The 18,711-nt window shown below is 43.2% G+C and overlaps 2 protein-coding genes across 2 annotated transcripts in view; both read left to right on the forward strand.

Moving 5' to 3' along the window:
• Positions 1 to 14,274, forward strand: part of LOC106809657 (titin-like) — a 75,458-nt gene extending 61,184 nt beyond the window's left edge. Inside the window, exons 34-37 of the mRNA XM_014812821.1 lie at positions 6,682 to 6,969; positions 7,162 to 8,367; positions 9,428 to 9,642; positions 10,217 to 14,274. Coding sequence (XP_014668307.1) covers positions 6,682 to 6,969; positions 7,162 to 8,367; positions 9,428 to 9,642; positions 10,217 to 14,134 — 5,627 coding nt within the window. The 3' untranslated portion in view covers positions 14,135 to 14,274. The remainder of the gene's footprint in view (positions 1 to 6,681; positions 6,970 to 7,161; positions 8,368 to 9,427; positions 9,643 to 10,216) is intronic.
• Positions 14,260 to 18,711, forward strand: part of LOC106809658 — a gene marked incomplete at its 3' end in the record, with an annotated part of 8,037 nt that continues 3,585 nt past the window's right edge. The window contains 4 exon segments of the mRNA XM_014812823.1: positions 14,260 to 14,479; positions 15,284 to 15,451; positions 17,996 to 18,196; positions 18,329 to 18,496. Coding sequence (XP_014668309.1) covers positions 15,341 to 15,451; positions 17,996 to 18,196; positions 18,329 to 18,496 — 480 coding nt within the window.

Raw genomic sequence — 18,711 nt, forward strand, 5'->3', positions numbered from 1 at the left:
ACAGAGGTTGAAATCGAGAAACCGTCAGAACCTTCTGAAGTACTCATCGCCGAGGTTGAAGTTGAGAAACCATCAGAACCTACTGAGATCTCTACAGCTGAGGTAGAAATTGATAGACCGGAGGAGCCAGCTGAGTTGCCAGCTACTGAAGAAGAGGAGAAGCCAGAAGAGCTGGTTGAGCTGCCAACAGCTGAGGTAGAAATTGAGAAAACAGAGGAGCTAGCTGAGTTGCCAGCTACCGAAGAAGAGGAGAGGCCAGAAGAGCTGGTTGAGCTGCCAACAGCTGAGGTAGAACTTGAGAAACCAGAGGAGCCAGCGGAGTTGCCGGCTACTGAAGAAGAGAGGCCGGAAGAGCCGGTTGAACTGCCAACAGCTGAGGTAGAAAAGGAGAAACCATCAGAACCTACTGAGATCTCTACAGCTGAGGTACAGTTTGAGAAACCAGAACAGCCTAGTGCAGTAGCAACCGCAGAGGTTGAAATCGAGAAACCCTCAGAACCTTCTGAGATCTCTACAGCTGAGGTAGAGTTTGAGGAGCAAGAGCAGCCTAGTGAAGTAGCAACCGCCGAGGTTCAAATGCAGAAACCCTCAGAACCTTCTGAGATCTCTACAGCNTGTACGTACGTCGTACGTACGTCGTACGTTCGTTACGTTAAACTTAACGTACGTACGTAGTAGTGTGTGTGTGTGTGTGTGTGTGTGTGTGTGTGTGTGTGTGTGTGTGTGTGTGTGTGTGTGTGTGTGTGCGGGCATATGTAGCGAAGTGTGTGCATACTGCTATGCGTGCGTGTCTGGGAATATACTGTAATTGTTTTGTAAAGTAAATTACTTTAATTATTATTTTGGTGTTATCAGGAGATCGCCAAGGAATTACAAGATGACAAACCGCAGACAATAACGGAACACGAAGGAGTATCAAAAGACATTGAGGTGAGTACTACGTTATTGTGGTATTACGTGTACGGGTTTGCTGTTTATTTAAGAACTAACATGGCAGATTTTTTTCGCAATGCTTCCACATTCCCTTTGTTTTCTTTTTTCATTGCATCGATACGTCAGTTGAAATGTATCCACAGTTTGCTGCGCTATATGAAGGCACTGTGATGTGCTATGTAGACGGCATATGCATTTTGGCTGTGGTGATGTAATGAATTTGCTAGTAAATATCAGGTGATATTAATTCTTCTCATGTTCTGTACGTTGTTACTTACCCATATCATGTTTGTCATTATAATCACAATCGCTGCTGGTATTTTCATGACACTCATTAGACAAATCTGTTTCATATGGATTGTGACAATAACACTTGAATTTTAATATCACCTGTTTAAGCAGAATGTTACTGCTTGGTTGCTGCATTGCTTGCATATTGCCAATTGAGAACATTGCCGTGGCATCACGATCTGACATGTATCATGACGTGAGACATGAACAGTCGTACAATATTCAAGAGTCATGTAGGAAATGCTGTATCACGCTACTGTGATGCATGTGGAAACAATTCTCCAGTATTGTGCGTCCTCTCACAGTGAATGGCTAGGATGAGTGCTTTAGAATGGTGTAGAGGAGGGTTCAACTCTTCCAAACTGTTCTAAATTGTATAATATTGCTGGCCTTTGCTAACCCTACTTGCTGCATCATACTGAATGATATATTTGCGTTTGTCTTGTCTGTTGACGTGTTTGTATGCATTGTTTGAATTGAGATTGTTTACCTACATTCAGAGATATAATTGTGCAAGAATATTTTCTACGTGAATAATTTACATGACACATAGACGATCGACAAATGACGAAAACAACGTAACACTAGATAAACAGCAAATGTATATATACATAACATATTCCCCAGTCTATGCACATGTGTATATGGGGCATACAAAATATCTTGGAGATGATTTTGGTCTCGAAGAAGCCTTTTCTCTTCTCAATGAATTACTCTGTCGACATCGTTGGATACTATCCAACTAGGGATTTTAATTAGATCGTCAGAGCGCCTTGGAAAACCTAATGATCTAGCACACGCGCCAAGTTTGTATAACAAATATTCGAATTGGAGGAGGCACATCTGAAAATGCATTGCTAACTTGCATATCACACCTGGATGACTACGAAAGTAACGCAACACAGCGTGATGCATGGCTTATCTGATCTGTGAAGACTGGTTATACACTCCTTCCCTATTATCATAATCATGGATGCCGCCTGGCACTTGCTACTAATTATCTCCCTTGTGAGGTAACTAACATGGCATGATCCAACAGGACTGAACCATTGCGCTTGTGCATGAAGTCTGTGAAGCTTCGAGTGATCGGTTTCCTCTTTTCTACAGCAAGTCAGAACCATTATGGTAAGCACTACTTCAACTTCTGCTCACAAGTGAGGAATTTAATTGTAACGCAATACCATTTCCGAATTTTATTTGTTGGTAAATATCAGCATCTTATTTGGAGTAGCAGTCGAGTTAGGGATATATCTGCCGTCTGTCCTTCATCGCTTTCGTACTCTTTTCTCTTCTGACAGGCACTGCCTCTGGAACAGCTTACCTCTTTCACACTTGAAAAAGACATCGAGTCTGGTGATACTATCAAATACGCAGCAGCAGTGCTTGGTACCTCTACAATTCAACCCGAACAGGGCGATGTACGTCCAGAACCTGGTTCCCCTCCTACACCGAAACCAAGACGGAAAAAGAGATTGAGGGCAGAATCTTCAGGAATGTTGCCTGAGCAGAGTGCGCCTCAAATCATATCTGATAGCTGTGCGGCTGAAGAACAAATTAATATCAGAGATAGTACCGAGTTATCCGATAGTGCTGATCGTGTTGATGACATGATGACTGTATGCTCAGAATTAGACACTATTTGTCATAATAAAGAGAAAGGAGATGCTGTTCAAGAGGCAGTGTGCTTGTCAATGAATGCACAGACACCACACGATGATGAGAAAATAGTTGTTGATTCACCAGAATTATCTGTTCAGGAAGGTGTTTCAGCAGAAGTTCGGGACGAATCACAACACGAAGAACAAAAAACAGTTGATGACATTGCAGGCCTCGGTTATCATGCGGACATGCCCTTTGTTGGTGAAGAGATTCGGGATAATGATGTCGTTGTCATTGACGTGATTGAAGAGTTTTTCAGGGGTGAGAATGAAGTTCAATCTGTAGATGTTGGTGAAGAACATATGCTGGCAGATTTACCAACAATGATGACCAAAGTCTGTTTTTCAGAACAAAGTTTGAATGAAACAGGTATACAACAGGGAAGTGAAAAAGACGAAAGTGGTGTGCCCGTTTACATACCATCTGTTCCTGAGGGGGATATAGGCAAAGAAGATACGATTGTTATTGATTTACAGAATGAGTGCGTAAGAGGTGAGGATGGAATTAAACATGATAATGATCATGAGGATCAAACCATGATGGAATTACCTGAAATAAGTGTACACGGACATTCCTCAATAGTGTGGCTCGATGAAACAGTAAAACCCACGGAAGTTCGGGACATCGACAAAAGTCTAGAGCCATATGATACGCATATTCCATCTCTTGTTGAGAACATACATAATGAGGAGGATGTAGTTGTCATTGATATACTTGAGGAGCTTACTAAAGATGAAGATGATATTCCGTCTACCAATGTGGTGGTAACCAGTACTGATCAACAGGAAGCAGGCGATAATCCTGATACACAAAGAGATGATTTACACAGTGCTGAAAGATTGAGCACCCTAGCTGAAATAGTTATTGAACAGCATGAAGAAAGCTGGGATGACTGGAAATTGAATGGAATTCCTCATCCGGATTTAGTGGAAAAGGACATAGAAGACGTTGCATCCACGTATGAAACGACAGTTGAAGTGAAATTGGTGACAACCAAAGATATACTTCAACAGAAATCCGATACCATTGAGCCAGAATTGTCAGAATTGGGAGAAATCCCTCTAATCAAAGCAGTCACTGAATTATCTAGTGTAACAACCGCAATTTCTACACGAATTGACACACCAGAAGAGTTTCTAGAGGCGACCACAGCTGAAATTACAACGGAAAACATGGGGGAGCCTGACCTGGTCATGACCACCACAAGCAATGTATCTGTGTTACGTAGCCCTGCAGACATACTTATTGATAATCAACATATAGACGAATGGGTTGATTGGAAAGATAATGGTGTGCCTCATCCAGACCTGATAGACATTCCTGACGCTAAAGACAACACAGATTTTAATGAATCCACGATTTTTGAAGAAGTTGAAATAGTTGCCGAACTTGAAGTTCCTTTGTCTCCTAATGGGGAGAATGTCATATTTAGTGATGATAGTCAAACTGGATATCATGTAGAAAATGAAAGTACCGATTTGCCACTGGATTCAAATGTTATCTTTGAAGAAGAATTACTAATTCTCGCTGAGGTTAATATCGAGGCAAACAATGACAATTGGAAGGATCTACAACAAATAGCTAAGGATCTTCCGGATATTGTTGAATACCATGTTACAACGAAAATTGTAACAGATGAAGAGCCAACGGGGTTGGCAATATCACAGAGTGAAATGATGCCCGAAAGATCTACTAAGCTGTCAACGCCTGAGGTAGTAGTTCAGTCAGCTGAGGAACCTACTAAAATTGATATAGATGAAGTAGACACAACGAAACCAGAACAGTCAGAGCAGGCTGCTAAGCTTACAGCCACTGAGGAAGAGGTGAGACCAGAAGAGCTGGTTGGGCTGCCAACAGCTGAGGTAGAAATTGATAAACCAGACGAGCCAGCTGAGTTACCAGCTACTGAAGAACAGGAGAGGCCAGAAGAGCTGGTTGAACTGCCAACAGCTGAGGTAGAAATTGAGAAACCAGAGGAGCCAACTGAGTTGTCGGCTACTGAAGAAGAGAGGCCGGAAGAGCTGGTTGAGCTGCCAACAGCTAAGGTAGAATTTGAGAAACCAGAAGAGCAAGCTGAGTTGTCATCTACTGAAGAAGAGGCGAGCCCAGGAGAGCTGGTTGAGCTGCCAACAGCTGAGGTAAAAATTGAGAAACCAGGGGAGCCAGCTGAGTTGCCGGCTACTGAAGAAGAGAGGCCAGAAAGGCTGGTTGAACTGCCAACAGCTGAGGTAGAATTTATGAAACCAGAGGAGCCCGCTGAGTTGCCAGCTACTGAAGAAGAGGAGAGGCCAGTAGAGCTGGCTGAGCTGCCAACAGCTGAGGTAGAAATTGAGAAGCCAGAGGAGCCAGCTCAGTTGCCAGCTACTGAAGAAGAAGAGAGGCCAGAAGAGCTGGTTGAGCTGCCAACAGCTGAGGTAGAAATTGAGAAACCAGAGGAGCCAACTGAGTTGCCAGCTACTGAAGAAGAGGAGAGGCCAGAAGAGCTGGTTCAGCTGCCAACAGCTGAGGTAGAAATTGAGAAACCAGATGAGCCAACTGAGTTGCCAGCTACTGAAGAAGAGGAGAGGCCAGAAGAGCTGGTTGAGCTGCCAACAGCTGAGGTAGAAATTGAGAAACCAGAGGAGCCAACTGAGTTGCCAGCTACTGAAGAAGAGAGGCCAGAAGAGCTGGTTGAGCTGCCAACAGCTGAGGTAGAAATTGAGAAACCAGAGGAGCCAGCTGAGTTGCCAGCCGCTGAGGAAGAGCTGAGATCAGATGAGCCTACTGGGCTGCTAAGAGCTCAGTTGGAATTGAACCTAGAAGTGTCTACAGGCCTGCCAATGGCTTTGAGTGAAGGTCTTGAAGTTTCAGAAATCACGCCAGCTGCAATAGAATTTGAGCTGCCTATAGCTACATGTGCTGATGAGGGTATACCTGATATTTATGATGATTGGGGCTTGGATGATGATCAGGCATATAGAACAGTCGAGATAGTTCTTGTTGCTACAGAATCTCTGAAGACAGTCGTCATTCCTGAGAAACCATTAGAACTTACAGAATTCGCTATGGCCGAGGTACAGTTTGAGACATCAGAACAGCCTATTGAGGTTACAACTGCCGAGGTTGAAATGGAGAAGCCCTCAGAACCTACAGGGTTGTCTGCGGCTGAGGTACAATTTGAGAAAGCAGAACAGCTTAGTGAAGTACAAATAGCTGATGTTGAAATTGAGAAACCAGCAGAACCTACAGAGATCTCTGCAGATGAGGTAGTGTTTGAGAAACCAACAGAACTTACTGATACCTCTACGGTTGAGGTAGAGTTTGAGGAGCAAGAGCAGCCTAGTGAGGTAGAAGCTGTTGCGGGTGAGTTTGAGAAAACAGCAGAACCTACAGAGATCTCTACGGTTGAGGTAGTGTTTGAAAAACCGGCAGAACCTACTGTGATCTCTACAGCTGAGGTAGAGTTTGGGAAACCAGCAGAACCTACTGATATCTCTACGGCTGAGGTAGATTTTGAGGAGCAAGAGCAGCCTAGTGAAGTAGAAGCTGTTGAGGATGAGTTTGAGAAACCAGCAGAACTTACAGAGATCTCTACGGCTGAGGTAGAGTTTGAGGAACCCGAGCAGCCTAGTCAAGAAATAACTGCTGAGTCTATAATTGAAAAACCGGAAGAACCTACTGAGATTTCTACAGCAGAGGAAAACCTAGAGAAACCAGAACAGCCTAGTGAAGTGGAAACTGCTGAGGCTCTAATTCAAAAACCGGAAGAACCTACTGAGATATCTACAGCTGAGCTAGAGTTTGAGAACCCAGCAGAACCTACTGAGATCTCTACCGCTGAGCTAGAGTTTGAAGAGCAGGCGCAGCCTAGTCCAGAAGCAACTGCTGAGGCTTCAATTGGAAAATCAGAAGAACCTACTGAGATCTCCACAGCTGAGGTAGAAATCGAGAAAAAAGAGCAGCCTAGTGAAGTAGAATCTGTTGAGGTTGAATTTGAGAAACCACCAGCACCTACTGAATTCTCTACGGTTAAGGTAGAGTTTGAGAAACCACAACAGCCTAGTGAAGTAGCAACTGCTGATATTGAAATTGAGAAACCAGCAGAATCTACCGAGATCTCTACAGTTGAGGTTGTGTTTGAGATACCAGGGCAGCCTAGTGAAGTAGCAATTGCTGTGGTTGGAATTGAGAAACCAGCAGAACCTACTGAAATCTCTACAGCTGAGCTAGAGGTTGAGATACCAGAACAGCCTACTGAAGTAGAAACTGCTGAGGGTCTAATTGAAGAACCGGAGGAATCTACTGAGATCTCCACAGCTGAGGTAGAGTTTGAGAAACCAGAGAAATTAGATGAACAGACAGCGGCTGAAACAGCTGAATTTATTCATGAAGAATTGGAAGAACCTGCTGCCTTGTTAGATGTGCCAGGCGATATGGAAGAAGTGACAACTGAGGAAGAAGTTGACCACGCTGAAAATGGCCATGAGCCAGGGAAAAGAAAGCGGAAGCGAAAACGTAAGCCTCGCGGCAGAAGACAAAAGAAGCATCCTGACGAAGATGATGGCATGGCAGGGGAAGTCTCACTTGTTGTTAGCGATATGGCTTCCCATGAAGTTGATAAAACACGCGACATTACTGATATTGGACCATCAGATGAAGTACAGGAAACTCAAGAGGTGATCATTGCTGAATCAATGCATGAGAAAGCACATGAGCCAACTGAGATATCTATAGCCGAGGTAGAGTTTGAGATACCAGGCCAGCCGAGTGAGGTAAAAGCTGCTGAGATTGAAATTGAGAAACCAGTACAACCTACTGAGATCTCTATGGCTGAGGTAGAGGTTGAGATACCGGAACATCCAAGTGAAGTAGAAACTGCTGAAGTTGAAATTGACAAACTGGCAGAACCTACTGAGATCTCTACAGCTGAGGTAGAATTTGAGAAACCACAACAGCCTAGTGATGTAGAATCTGCTGAGATTGAAATTGAAAAACCGGAAGAACCTACTGATATCTCCACAGCTGAGGTAGCGTGTGAGATACCAGAGAAATTGGATGAACAGACAGCGGCGGAAACAGCTGAATTTATTCCTGAAGAATCGGAAGAGCCTGCTGCCTTGTTAGATGTGCCAGACGATATTGAACAAGTAACAACTGAGGAAGAAGTTGACCACGCTGAAAATGGCCACGAGCCAGGGAAAAGAAAACGTAAGCGAAAACGTAAGCCTCGTGGAAGAAGAAAGAAGCATCTTGACGAAGAAGACAGCATGGCAGGGGAAGTATCAATTGTTGTTAGCGATATGGTTTCCCATGAAGCTGCGATCTCTACAGCTGAAGACGAGGTTAAGAAAAAAGAACAGCCTAGTCAAGTAGCAACTGCCGAGGCTGAAATGGAGAAACCCTCAGAACCTTCTGACATCTCTACAGCTGAAGACGAGTTTGAGAAATCAGAACAGCCTAGTGAAGTACTCGTCGCTGAGGTTGAAGTTGAGAAACCATCAGAACCTTATGATATCTCTACAGCGGAGGTACAAATTGAGAAACCAGAGGAGCCAACTGATTTGCCAGCTACTGAAGAAGAGGAGATGCCAAAAGAACTGGTTGACCTGCCAACAGCTGAGATAGCTGAAAAACGGAAGAAGCCTGGTTGAGCTACCAACAGCTGAGGTAGAAATTGAGAAACCAGTGGAGCCAGCTGAGTTGCCAGCTACCGAAGAAGAGGAGAGGCCAGAAGAGCTGATTAAGCTGCCAACAGCTGAGGTAGAACTTGAGAAACCAGAGGAGCCAGCTGAGTTGCCAGCTACCGACGAAGAGGAGAGGCCAGAAAAGCTGATTGAACTGCGAACAGCTGAGGTAGAAATTGAGAAACCAGAGGAGCCAGCTGAGTTGCCAGCTACCGAAGAAGAGGGGAGGCCAGAAGAGCTGGCTGATCTGCCAACAGCTGAGGTGGAAATTGAGAAACCAATTGAGCCAGCTGAGTTGCCAGCTACTGAAGAAGAGGATAGGCCAGAAGAGCTGGTTGAGCTACCAACAGCTGCGGTAGAAATTGAGAAACCAGTGGAGCCAGCTGAGTTGCCAGCTACAGAAGAAGAGGAGAGGCCAGAAGAGCTGGTTGAGCTACCAACAGCTGAGGTGGAAATTGAGAAACCAGTGGAGCCAGCTGAGTTGCCAGCTACCGGAGAAGAGGAGAGGCCAGAAGAGCTGATTAAGCTGCCAACAGCTGAGGTAGCACTTGAGAAACCAGAGGAGCCAGCTGAGTTGCCAGCCGCTGAGGAAGAGCTGAGATCAGATGAGCCTACTGGGCTGCTAAGAGCTCAGTTGGAATTGAACCTAGAGGAGTCTACAGACGTGCCAATGGCTTTGAGAGAAGGTCTTGACGTTTCAGAAATCACGCCAGCTGCAATAGAATTTGAGCTGCCTATAGCTACATGTGCTGATGAGGGTATACCTGATATTTATGATGATTGGGGCTTGGATGATGATCAGGCATATAGAGCAGTAGAGACAGTTCTTACTGCTACAGAATCTCTGAAGACAGTCGTCATTCCTGAGAAACCACTAGAACCTACAGAGATCTCTACAGCTGAGATACAGTTTGAGAAACCAGAACAGCCTAGTGAAGTAGCAACCGCCGAGGTTGAAATGAAGAAACCCTCAGAACCTTCTGAGATCTCTACAGCTGAGATACAGTTTGAGAAATCAGAGCAGCCTAGTGAAGTACTCATCGCCGAGGTTGAAGTTGAGAAACCATCAGAACCTACTGAGATCTCTACAGCTGAGGTACAGTTTGAGAAACCAGAACAGCCTAGTGAAGTAGAAACCGCCTAGTGAAGTACTCATCGCCGAGGTTGAAGTTGAGAAACCATCAGAACCTACTGAGATCTCTACAGCTGAGGTAGAAATTGATAAACCAGAGGAGCCAGCTGAGTTGCCAGCTACCGAAGAAGAGGAGAGGCCAGGAGAGCTGGTTGAGATGCCAACAGCTGAGGTAGAAATTGATAAACTAGAAGAGCCAGCTGAGTTGCCAGCTACTGAAGAAGAGGAGAGGCCAGAGGAGCTGGTTGAGCTGCCAACAGCTGAGGTAGATATTGAGAAACCAGAGGAGCCAACTGAGTTTCCAGCTACTGAAGAAGAGGAGAGGCCAGAAGAGCTGGCTGAGCTGCCAACAGCTGAGGTAGAAATTGAGAAACCAGTTGAGCCAGCTGAGTTGCCGGCTACTGAAGAAGAGAGGCCGGAAGAGCTGGTTGAGCTGCCAACAGCTGAGGTAGAACTTGAGAAACCAGAGGAGCCAGCTGAGTTGCCGGCTACTGAAGAAGAGAGGTCAGAAAAGCCGGTTGAGCTGCCAACAGCTGAGGTAGAAATTGAGAAACCAGAAGAGCTTGCATCAGTGCCAACAGGTGAGATAGAAGTAAAGAAATCAGAAGAGCTTGCCGAAGTGCCAACAGCTGAGATAGAAGCAAAGAAATCACAAGAGCCTGCCGCAGTGCCAACAGCTGAGATAGAAATAAGGAAACCAGACGAGCCTTTTGAAGTTCCAATGGCTGCAGCAGAAGTGCAGGAACTAGATCAATCTACTGAGCAACATGAAGGAGATGTGGAGAAACCATCGGAGCCTGCACAATTGGTAATGGCTGACATAGAAGTAAGACGAGAAGAGCAGGTAGAGGTCTTAACTGCTGATATAGAAGTTGCGAAACCAGAGATGTCAGTTGAGTTGGCAGATATTGTGGAAGAGGTGAGACCCGACAGTGCTACTGAGTTACCAACCTCTGAGGAAGAAGAGAGACCAGATCAGGTTACTGAGCAACTAACAGCAGATAGAGACAGAAAACCAGAAGAGCCTACTGACTTGGCAACAACTCTCCTGACCGTAATATCAGAGCAGACGATATCTGTAGAAGAGGTTGGAACAGCACAGCCTCCATTTATCACCACTGCCGAAGCACAAGTCAAAGCAAACGGTGCTATGCCTTCAGTAGTGTCTCATCTAGAAGAGGTATCTCAGGACTTGATGAAACCAGAGCATTCACAGGAGGTTACGACACTTGATGTAGAAGTTGAGGAATCACAAGTTGGAGAGCAGCATGTACAAGCATCTGATGTTAACTTGGCTAGAAAGGTACAACCTGTGGAGGAATGCTTATCTCTTGCAGGTGCTACAGAAGAACCGATTACCGAACAAGTAGGCTATTCAAAGTTGGAACGCGTTCTTGAAGAATTGGCTTTGTTGGAGGAAGCTGTTAGGAAGGGCGAGGAAGCTGCTGAAGTTATCCTGGAAGAGCTTTCTGTAGAGGATCACTCCATATGTTTGGATCGCACTGTTTCATCAGCCATTGATGAACTCCAAGCTGATGATAGCATTGTCGATGATTTGACTGATATAGACGATGCAATGGTAATAGAAAGTGATGATGTGCTAGAAAATCTTGCACTTGACATCGATAGAGATGTATCACGTGAAATGGACATTCAAACTCATGTCTCAGCTGATGAGCATGATTCTCAACTTGAACGGGTAGCAGAGAGTAAAGAATTGGTTCTTGAACCTTCTCTCATCACCGTCGTAGAGACAGATGGCAAATTATTAAAAGTGGCTGCAGATGAGAAAGTCTTGGATGATAGTACCGTTTTGGCTGATGCTTTGCAAAATAAGAGTGAAGATTCCCTAATATTGTCTGAAATGGAGTTTGCAAATGATAGTAGGGATATGGCAACTCGCAGCATTTCTCCAGTGGTTTTGACTATACCCGTACAGAATGAGGGGATGGGTGAAGAAACTACGTATAAGGTTAAAAAGAAAAAGAAAAGGAAGGAAACGAAAAGAAGTATGCCGATGTCATCAGATGTCCAAGCTGTTACATCGATATATCTGTCTGTTTCCTTAGATGTTTCATTAGAATCAGGTGATACTTCCAAAGAGATACTATATGAGGTACCTCAGCTGGAAGTACCAGAAATGCCGACATCAACCACTACAGAGCGCACTATCGACGTGGCAACGCCTGTCCAAGAGCAAGAGGAAATAATCACATTTTTAAATATACCAGCAAACTTTGAAGATGTAACCAGAGATGTTGTTTTCGCAGTGCCTCATCCAGCAGAGAAGAAGAAAAAGAAAAAGAAACAGAAACCTGTTGCCAAGTCTCTGGAAACTACCGATTTGGCTACTGCTTTGAGTGCGGTTTGCCTAGATGCACTGTTAGAGACTGCTAGTACCCGTAAAGAAATAGTGTTTGAGGCATCTCAACATGTTATAAAAGAAGAAGATACACCAGTGGCCGAATCGACTACTCAGGATATAACACCGTCTGATCAAGTGATGGAGGTTACTATCGCAACATTACATATAATGGCAGACCGTGAGGATCTACCTAAACATGCAGTTTTTGAAGCATCACTTGCAACAAAGAAGAAGACGAAGAAGAAGAAGAGAGTAAAGGAACCTGCTCTAGTTACACACTCCGAAGGATCTGTTGATTCGGGCACTCCTCCCTCAGTTTGTTTGGATGTTCCTTTTGATCAAGGTGATATTCATAAGGAAACATTTGAGGTATCCCAATTAATTCCAAAAGAAGAAGCCAAATCAATGCCTGAGGAGCCGGCTATGGAGGCTGTTATACTGTCTAGTGAAGTGGGGGAAGGTGCTGTGGAAACTTTAAATATAATGGCAGACAATGAGGATTTACCAAAACATTTACTTTTCAAAGTATCAGCTCCAATGGAGAAGAAGGGAAAGAAAGAAAAACGATCTGCTGATGTTACACAGCCATTCGAATCTACCGAATCAGCCACTGATCATCCTATATGCCTGGATGTTGCTTTAGAGTCCGATGATACTAGTAACGAAACGATATTTGAGATCTCTTGTCAGGATTCGTCGGTAGAAATTGCACCTACTTCCAGACAAGAAACGGATCAATCATTGAACCTTTATTTGACTGAAAAGTCTGAACAGGTCCTCAGTTTACGAACAAAGCAACAGGTTATGGCGGTTGAGGAGCTTGCATCAATAGAAAGCAAACGTGAGCAACGTGTCAGTGTTGAGCAGATGTCTACAGAGTATGAGCACGCTGAGGGACCGGGAATACACAGTGTTGAAGTTCTTATTGAGGATGAATCTTCAGAAGAAATGGAATATTCGTGCAATACGGCGGCGTTTAGAAGACAGGAAAGAAGCCGACTACGTGCACAGCAAGAGAAGTTCACACAGCAATGGCAACAGTCCGAAAGATCTGAAGTCAAATTACAAACAGAATCACAGATGTCTGAGAATCTGTTCAGCAGATTGGCCAAACAAAAAGCTTATACTACGTCTAGATCTACAGAAGCAGTCGGAGACGACTCATCAAGTGAGGAGGAGCAGCTAAGCATAAAACATCAGCTCTCCCTAGCTCGTCGACAACAAAGCAATGTGCATAAGGAACAACAGGAACGAGAGACTATGTCAACATCGCAGATTCAGGCCAGTACTGCAAGTACTCGCTACAGCAGCAGAACAGGAGTGAGTAGCCGGCGGGTTATTACAAGTGACAGTATGAGCGACACCCCGCAGGAGCGTATTACACGGGAGAGAATTTCTCGAGCTAGAGCAGCGGCTTATGAAGCTAACAAGCAGCTCCATCAGCTGGCTTTGTCTCAACAACAGCAACATCAGCAGCAACCGGCAGACCAGTCGACAGTGCAGTATATACGACATGGAAGTGATATTGTGGCTGCATCACGGGATGAGCATCTGAAGGCAACACCGGCCTCGCATTTCATCAAGAGATCTGCCACTTCCACGTATTCCTCTCATAGGACAACCAGCTTGATGCAGGCTGGTCAATTTGTGACCTCGCGGTCATCATCGTCAGCACTAACACCACATAAGAGACGGGCGAGAGTCCATAAATCTCTCGTGAAAGCAGTTTCCGATGATGGTTCGTATCAACTCGTTCGGCGCAATCTCAGCATTCAAGAGCACCAGACGATAGGCGGCATCAGAGGTCCGTTAATACAGCACATAGAGGTGATCATCGAGGAGGACTCCGATGCTGAGCAGGAGGATGTGCAGGCGGCCATCCACGAGCAGTATGGCCACAAGATCGTGAGCATTCACATGGCGAAAAAACTCAACTTTAACTCGTGGCAGGTGATGGAGTACTACAAGGTCGTGCCACAGCTGGTCCGCCCAGTCGTCGAGGAACTGGACGTACTCATCGATACGGACTCCGAGAAGAAATCGGATGATGAAGTGGCTCACCCGACATTTACATATACCACTAAGCACTAAACTCGACCCAACATCCGAAATGTGTGAAGTTCATTTTTGTCAAATGTTTTTAGTCATTTACGAAATTTTTATTTTATTGGACTTTCACGCAATTATTTGGGTATGCTTTGGTAGATAAATTTGTATTCAAAAAGTCCATAAGTGACATTTAATTCGTACATTCCAATTCTTTGCTCAAACAGTGAGAACACATGAAGTACATAAAGTTACACAATGCATCCACAAACAAATACAACAACACACGTAATAGTATTAACACAGCTAACGTAAACAGTTGAAACACAAAAACGACATGCTTATTGGAGCAGGAGATAAAGTGGACAGAGTGAAAGGACCGATGTATAGGTGAGGGGTGCGGATTTAATGGGTGCATGATGGCAACCTCAAACTAACACATGTATGTGAGTCAGGAATATTCCTGTCATTTATGGAGCCTCTTCATATTGTAACGTGCGACTGACCGAGAAAAAGAGAGTGCACGCGAAAAAAGAGGAAAGGAAAATGAGAGTGAGAGTGAGAGAGCAAGCATGAGTTCGTGAATGCGCACGCATATGTAGATATATCTGTGCATACCTGTAGAACTTTATAACTTTTGTGTAGACCATTGAAAGTGTCAAATTGTAAAAAAAAATTGTGATCTACGAAGTTTTTTTTACCTGCCAAGTACCTGTAATGAATGCGATTTATATGGTGTCATTGTTTGCGGTGTTTTTATTACGGTCACATACATACTCCTGACGACTGTATAATCTGAGTGGAGAATAGTTAGTTGTGAGATATAGTGTTATTAACTCTCTTTGATTCTCTAATGCACGTTTGTTTGCATAGTATTTATGCATAACCCTGTGGTTAGCAATGTGTATTAATACTGTATAGCGATACATTGTAGAGTATCTTTTAAATACTGTTTATGTGTGTATGTTTCGTTTGCCTGTAATTCTTCTAAAAGTGTATAGATATTAAGTGTGGGATATCCTACATAATAGGTCTTTACTGCTTTAGTGTCGATTAATGGTAATTTAATGGATCTGATGGTTATTTTCAGGTTACTACCCTTTATTAGTGTCAAATGTAACATTCACAAGAGTCATATAATATAAGTGTTCTGTACAGATAACTCTAATAATGTTTCCTTTTTCATCATTGCAGGTTCTGCCAGAGGAGCGGAAAGAACTGGAACAAGTCGTGCGCACAGTTGACCACCACATGGCTAATATAGAGACCTGCATAACCAAGTTGGAAGGATTCATGATCGAGCTTGCTGAACCACATGAACAAACTCTAGCACAATATCAGACCCACATAGTCCATATTCAGGTAAGTCACAGAGTCAATATCAAAGCAAACTTTCGCGTTCCATTACGATGTATTCTTAATGTTATTATGTTATTATTAATTTTGGTTATATGGCTTGATATATTGTTATAAGATCTGTGCTAAAATAATGTGCACTGTTCGTCTTTCACAACAAGCTATAACGTTCTAGAAGTAATATATTATATATAATAATATATAATAAATATAATAGTATATAATATATAATGCGCACAATTTTGCTAAAGTACGTTGTGGTATCATCAACGTCTATGCGGTATGCGTGTGGCGCAGGGCATTATGGGAGTTTGCAAGAATGAAGATGACTGAACTATTTGTGTCACATTTGTATCGTCCATCAATATCTTTCACGAGTATAAGCATCTTTACATCAATAACCACTACATGGTGTTAGAAGTATCATGCAGTCACAGTGCCTGTGAGTGTAAAAACACGTTTCGTATCCACACGTCGATACTACGCAAAAGTTCGAAAGAAACGAGTCACGTTTTGCATAGCAGCCAACATAGTGTGAGACAAAGAAATTAATAATGGTGGAAGTTTTTGTAAAACCACTCGAGCCACTTACAATTTACGGCGGAAATCCAGCCCATTTCTGGGAGTGGAAGAGAAAGTTTAATATATCCTACAGGTCACCGGGTCAACTTCAAATTCTGGTGATCAGAACTTGGTACCTACTCATTGAGTCATTCTGTTTCTGTTTCTCTGTGTATGATTACTGCTACATTACGTCATAGCAGATCAAGGCATTGACATAGACATATTATTAATTATTATTATAATTTATACGCAGTGGATATTTAACTGTATACGGCAGAGTATCCACTTCCGCTATTTTAACGTACAGTACTTCGGATTGGCTAGTAATAGTACTAGTATATTTATGTTCAGAGTGGCTATATGCCCAGGCAGCCGGCATATATCTGACGGCTGCCGGGCATGGTCTTCGATTTCCTAAATGCCCGGCAGATTTTAATTTTCAGCGTTATCTCAAGTAAACAAGGGTTAGGGTTAGGAACTGCCGGGCATTTAGGAAATCGAAGACCGTGCCCGGCTGCCGGGCATATATAGCCACAGCGATTTATGTATGTGTATATAATGTTAGTATATTATGAATGTGTTCAAAATGTTTCGTATTGGAAACGTGATTCGCGGAAAATAGCTTCTATGATCAAACCGGGCTACAAATGTGTAGAAATAAATGGGATTTGAACCTAAAAGTTTTCTAGATAGCTAAACCTAGTCTAGGCAATCAAATGTGGTGTATCGTAAAATAGCGGAAGTGGATACTCTGCCGTATACGGTTAAATATCCACTGCCTAATTCATATACAAACTTCGTGTTTTGGCCAGGCGAATCTCGGCATAGCTATGATGATATGTGATTGTAAAATTTAACAAGTATTTCACTAATACAGATCCACAGTTAATGCGAAGGGGGAGATACTGGTTGCAATTCAAAAGAGAGCATGACAATCGTTAGGTGCATGCCGGATAACTGAGCTCACGAATGCAAATTCCCAGAGCAGTATTACGAACAGGCTGTACGTGACAAAATAACATTTACATGCACTGATGACGGTATGACACTGAAAGTTGAAACTACGACCAAGGGGCTATAACCTGTCAGTCTGCAAGTTATGTCTCTGAAACCGGCAACTACTCAGGAGCTAAAAGATTCGAAAACAGCCATGATTGAAGCTGTACCGTAACTGTAAGATATCAGCCACAGATAAGGCATAATAACCAGCCGTGGAAGAAAGGGAAAGCCATTGAGCATATATATGCATACCTACTGCACAGCTGAGCATGGGTCGTAAATTTATTAAGAACACGAACCCAGATGAGCTTCACATCATTAACCACTACATACGTCTTTCACAACAAGCCATGAAGTTATAGAAACAATGCGCTCAATTCTGTTAGACTATTATACATGTGAGCACATCTTGCACATGGAATCCTATTGTGAAATGCTAATGTACTAAACGTACTGTACTACGTAATATAAAGTAATATCTTAAATTGCATAGTTGTCTTTTAATTGTACGGAATAAACAAAGTACAAATAGTCCACTGATTATCCTGGCAATTGATAGTATGGGACCTTTTATGGTCTGGATATCTCTACAGTGGTGGAATTTAAGTTTATCAAGGGATTTTCAACTACAATATTGTGTGTGGACACTGCGTTGTGGTGATATTAGTCTGGTTGGTCTTGGAAATTATTCTAAAGCGGTTTCATTTTAATATGAAGGACATGGCACTGGTTCATAGGGTGGTGGAGATTCAGTGCACTACCTGTACAATTTATAGCATTAGCAGATTTTTTAATGACTTCAAGAATTCTCAACAAACCTCATAGCATTAGCAGATACCAAGCTTCTGCATCTCTCTCAGTTTCAAGAAACTTCCGTATATCTTTGGTCGACTTCCGGGTTCCGAGTTCTAATTACTGTGCTCTTACCATGCAAATCTAATTAATTCGTGGGTCCCGAGATTTAATTACTTTGTTGTTACTATGCAGGAGATGCGTGTGATCGTCACTCAGCAGATTGTGGAGGTGACGCGCATGATCACCGTCTATCGTAGAGTGGTTCTGTATGACACAAGTGCAACAGAGATGCTGCACCGACTAGAGGCTGCATACACAGTACTGCAGTCAGAGCAAGATAGACTAGAAATAGCATTGGTAGATGTCCAACAATCTGAGGAGCAGGCTGTGAAGGTAATCTTAATCGTGGTGATTGTAATTATAGTGGGGAGCATTTTAGCTGTACAGTATTGATATAAAAATCTTTTGGAATGATTGTATTGCTCGGTGACGTATACAATTATTGACGAAAGTAATACGTTTTAGGATGAGAGTGAAAAAGAACATGAGCGTGCATGTGTGGTGGATAGAGTAAGCCATCAAGTGGAAGATGTTGAAAACTGGGTATTAGCAGCAAAGAGCTTTGTTCCCTCACCTATCGAAGATGAAGACAAGACAGTTGCTCTCTACATAGCGAGGATCGTTAGAATTCAGGTGAGTGTGAACAGTCGAGATGCAAGCTGTGCAGTGAATCATAACAACACAGATACAAACATAACATTGAACAGTAAATAATGTGATGTGAACTCAAATACAGTGGTGGTACAAGGCATTATTGATGTTCTGTTAACCGAGCATAGCCATGATTGATGCGTTCGTTACGCATTTGTCAAACTAATGATTAAAATTTCTAAATGATACGTGTCTAT

The sequence above is a fragment of the Priapulus caudatus genome, unplaced genomic scaffold (assembly GCF_000485595.1).
Source record: "Priapulus caudatus unplaced genomic scaffold, Priapulus_caudatus-5.0.1 Scaffold373, whole genome shotgun sequence".
NCBI lineage: Eukaryota > Metazoa > Priapulida > Priapulimorpha > Priapulimorphida > Priapulidae > Priapulus > Priapulus caudatus.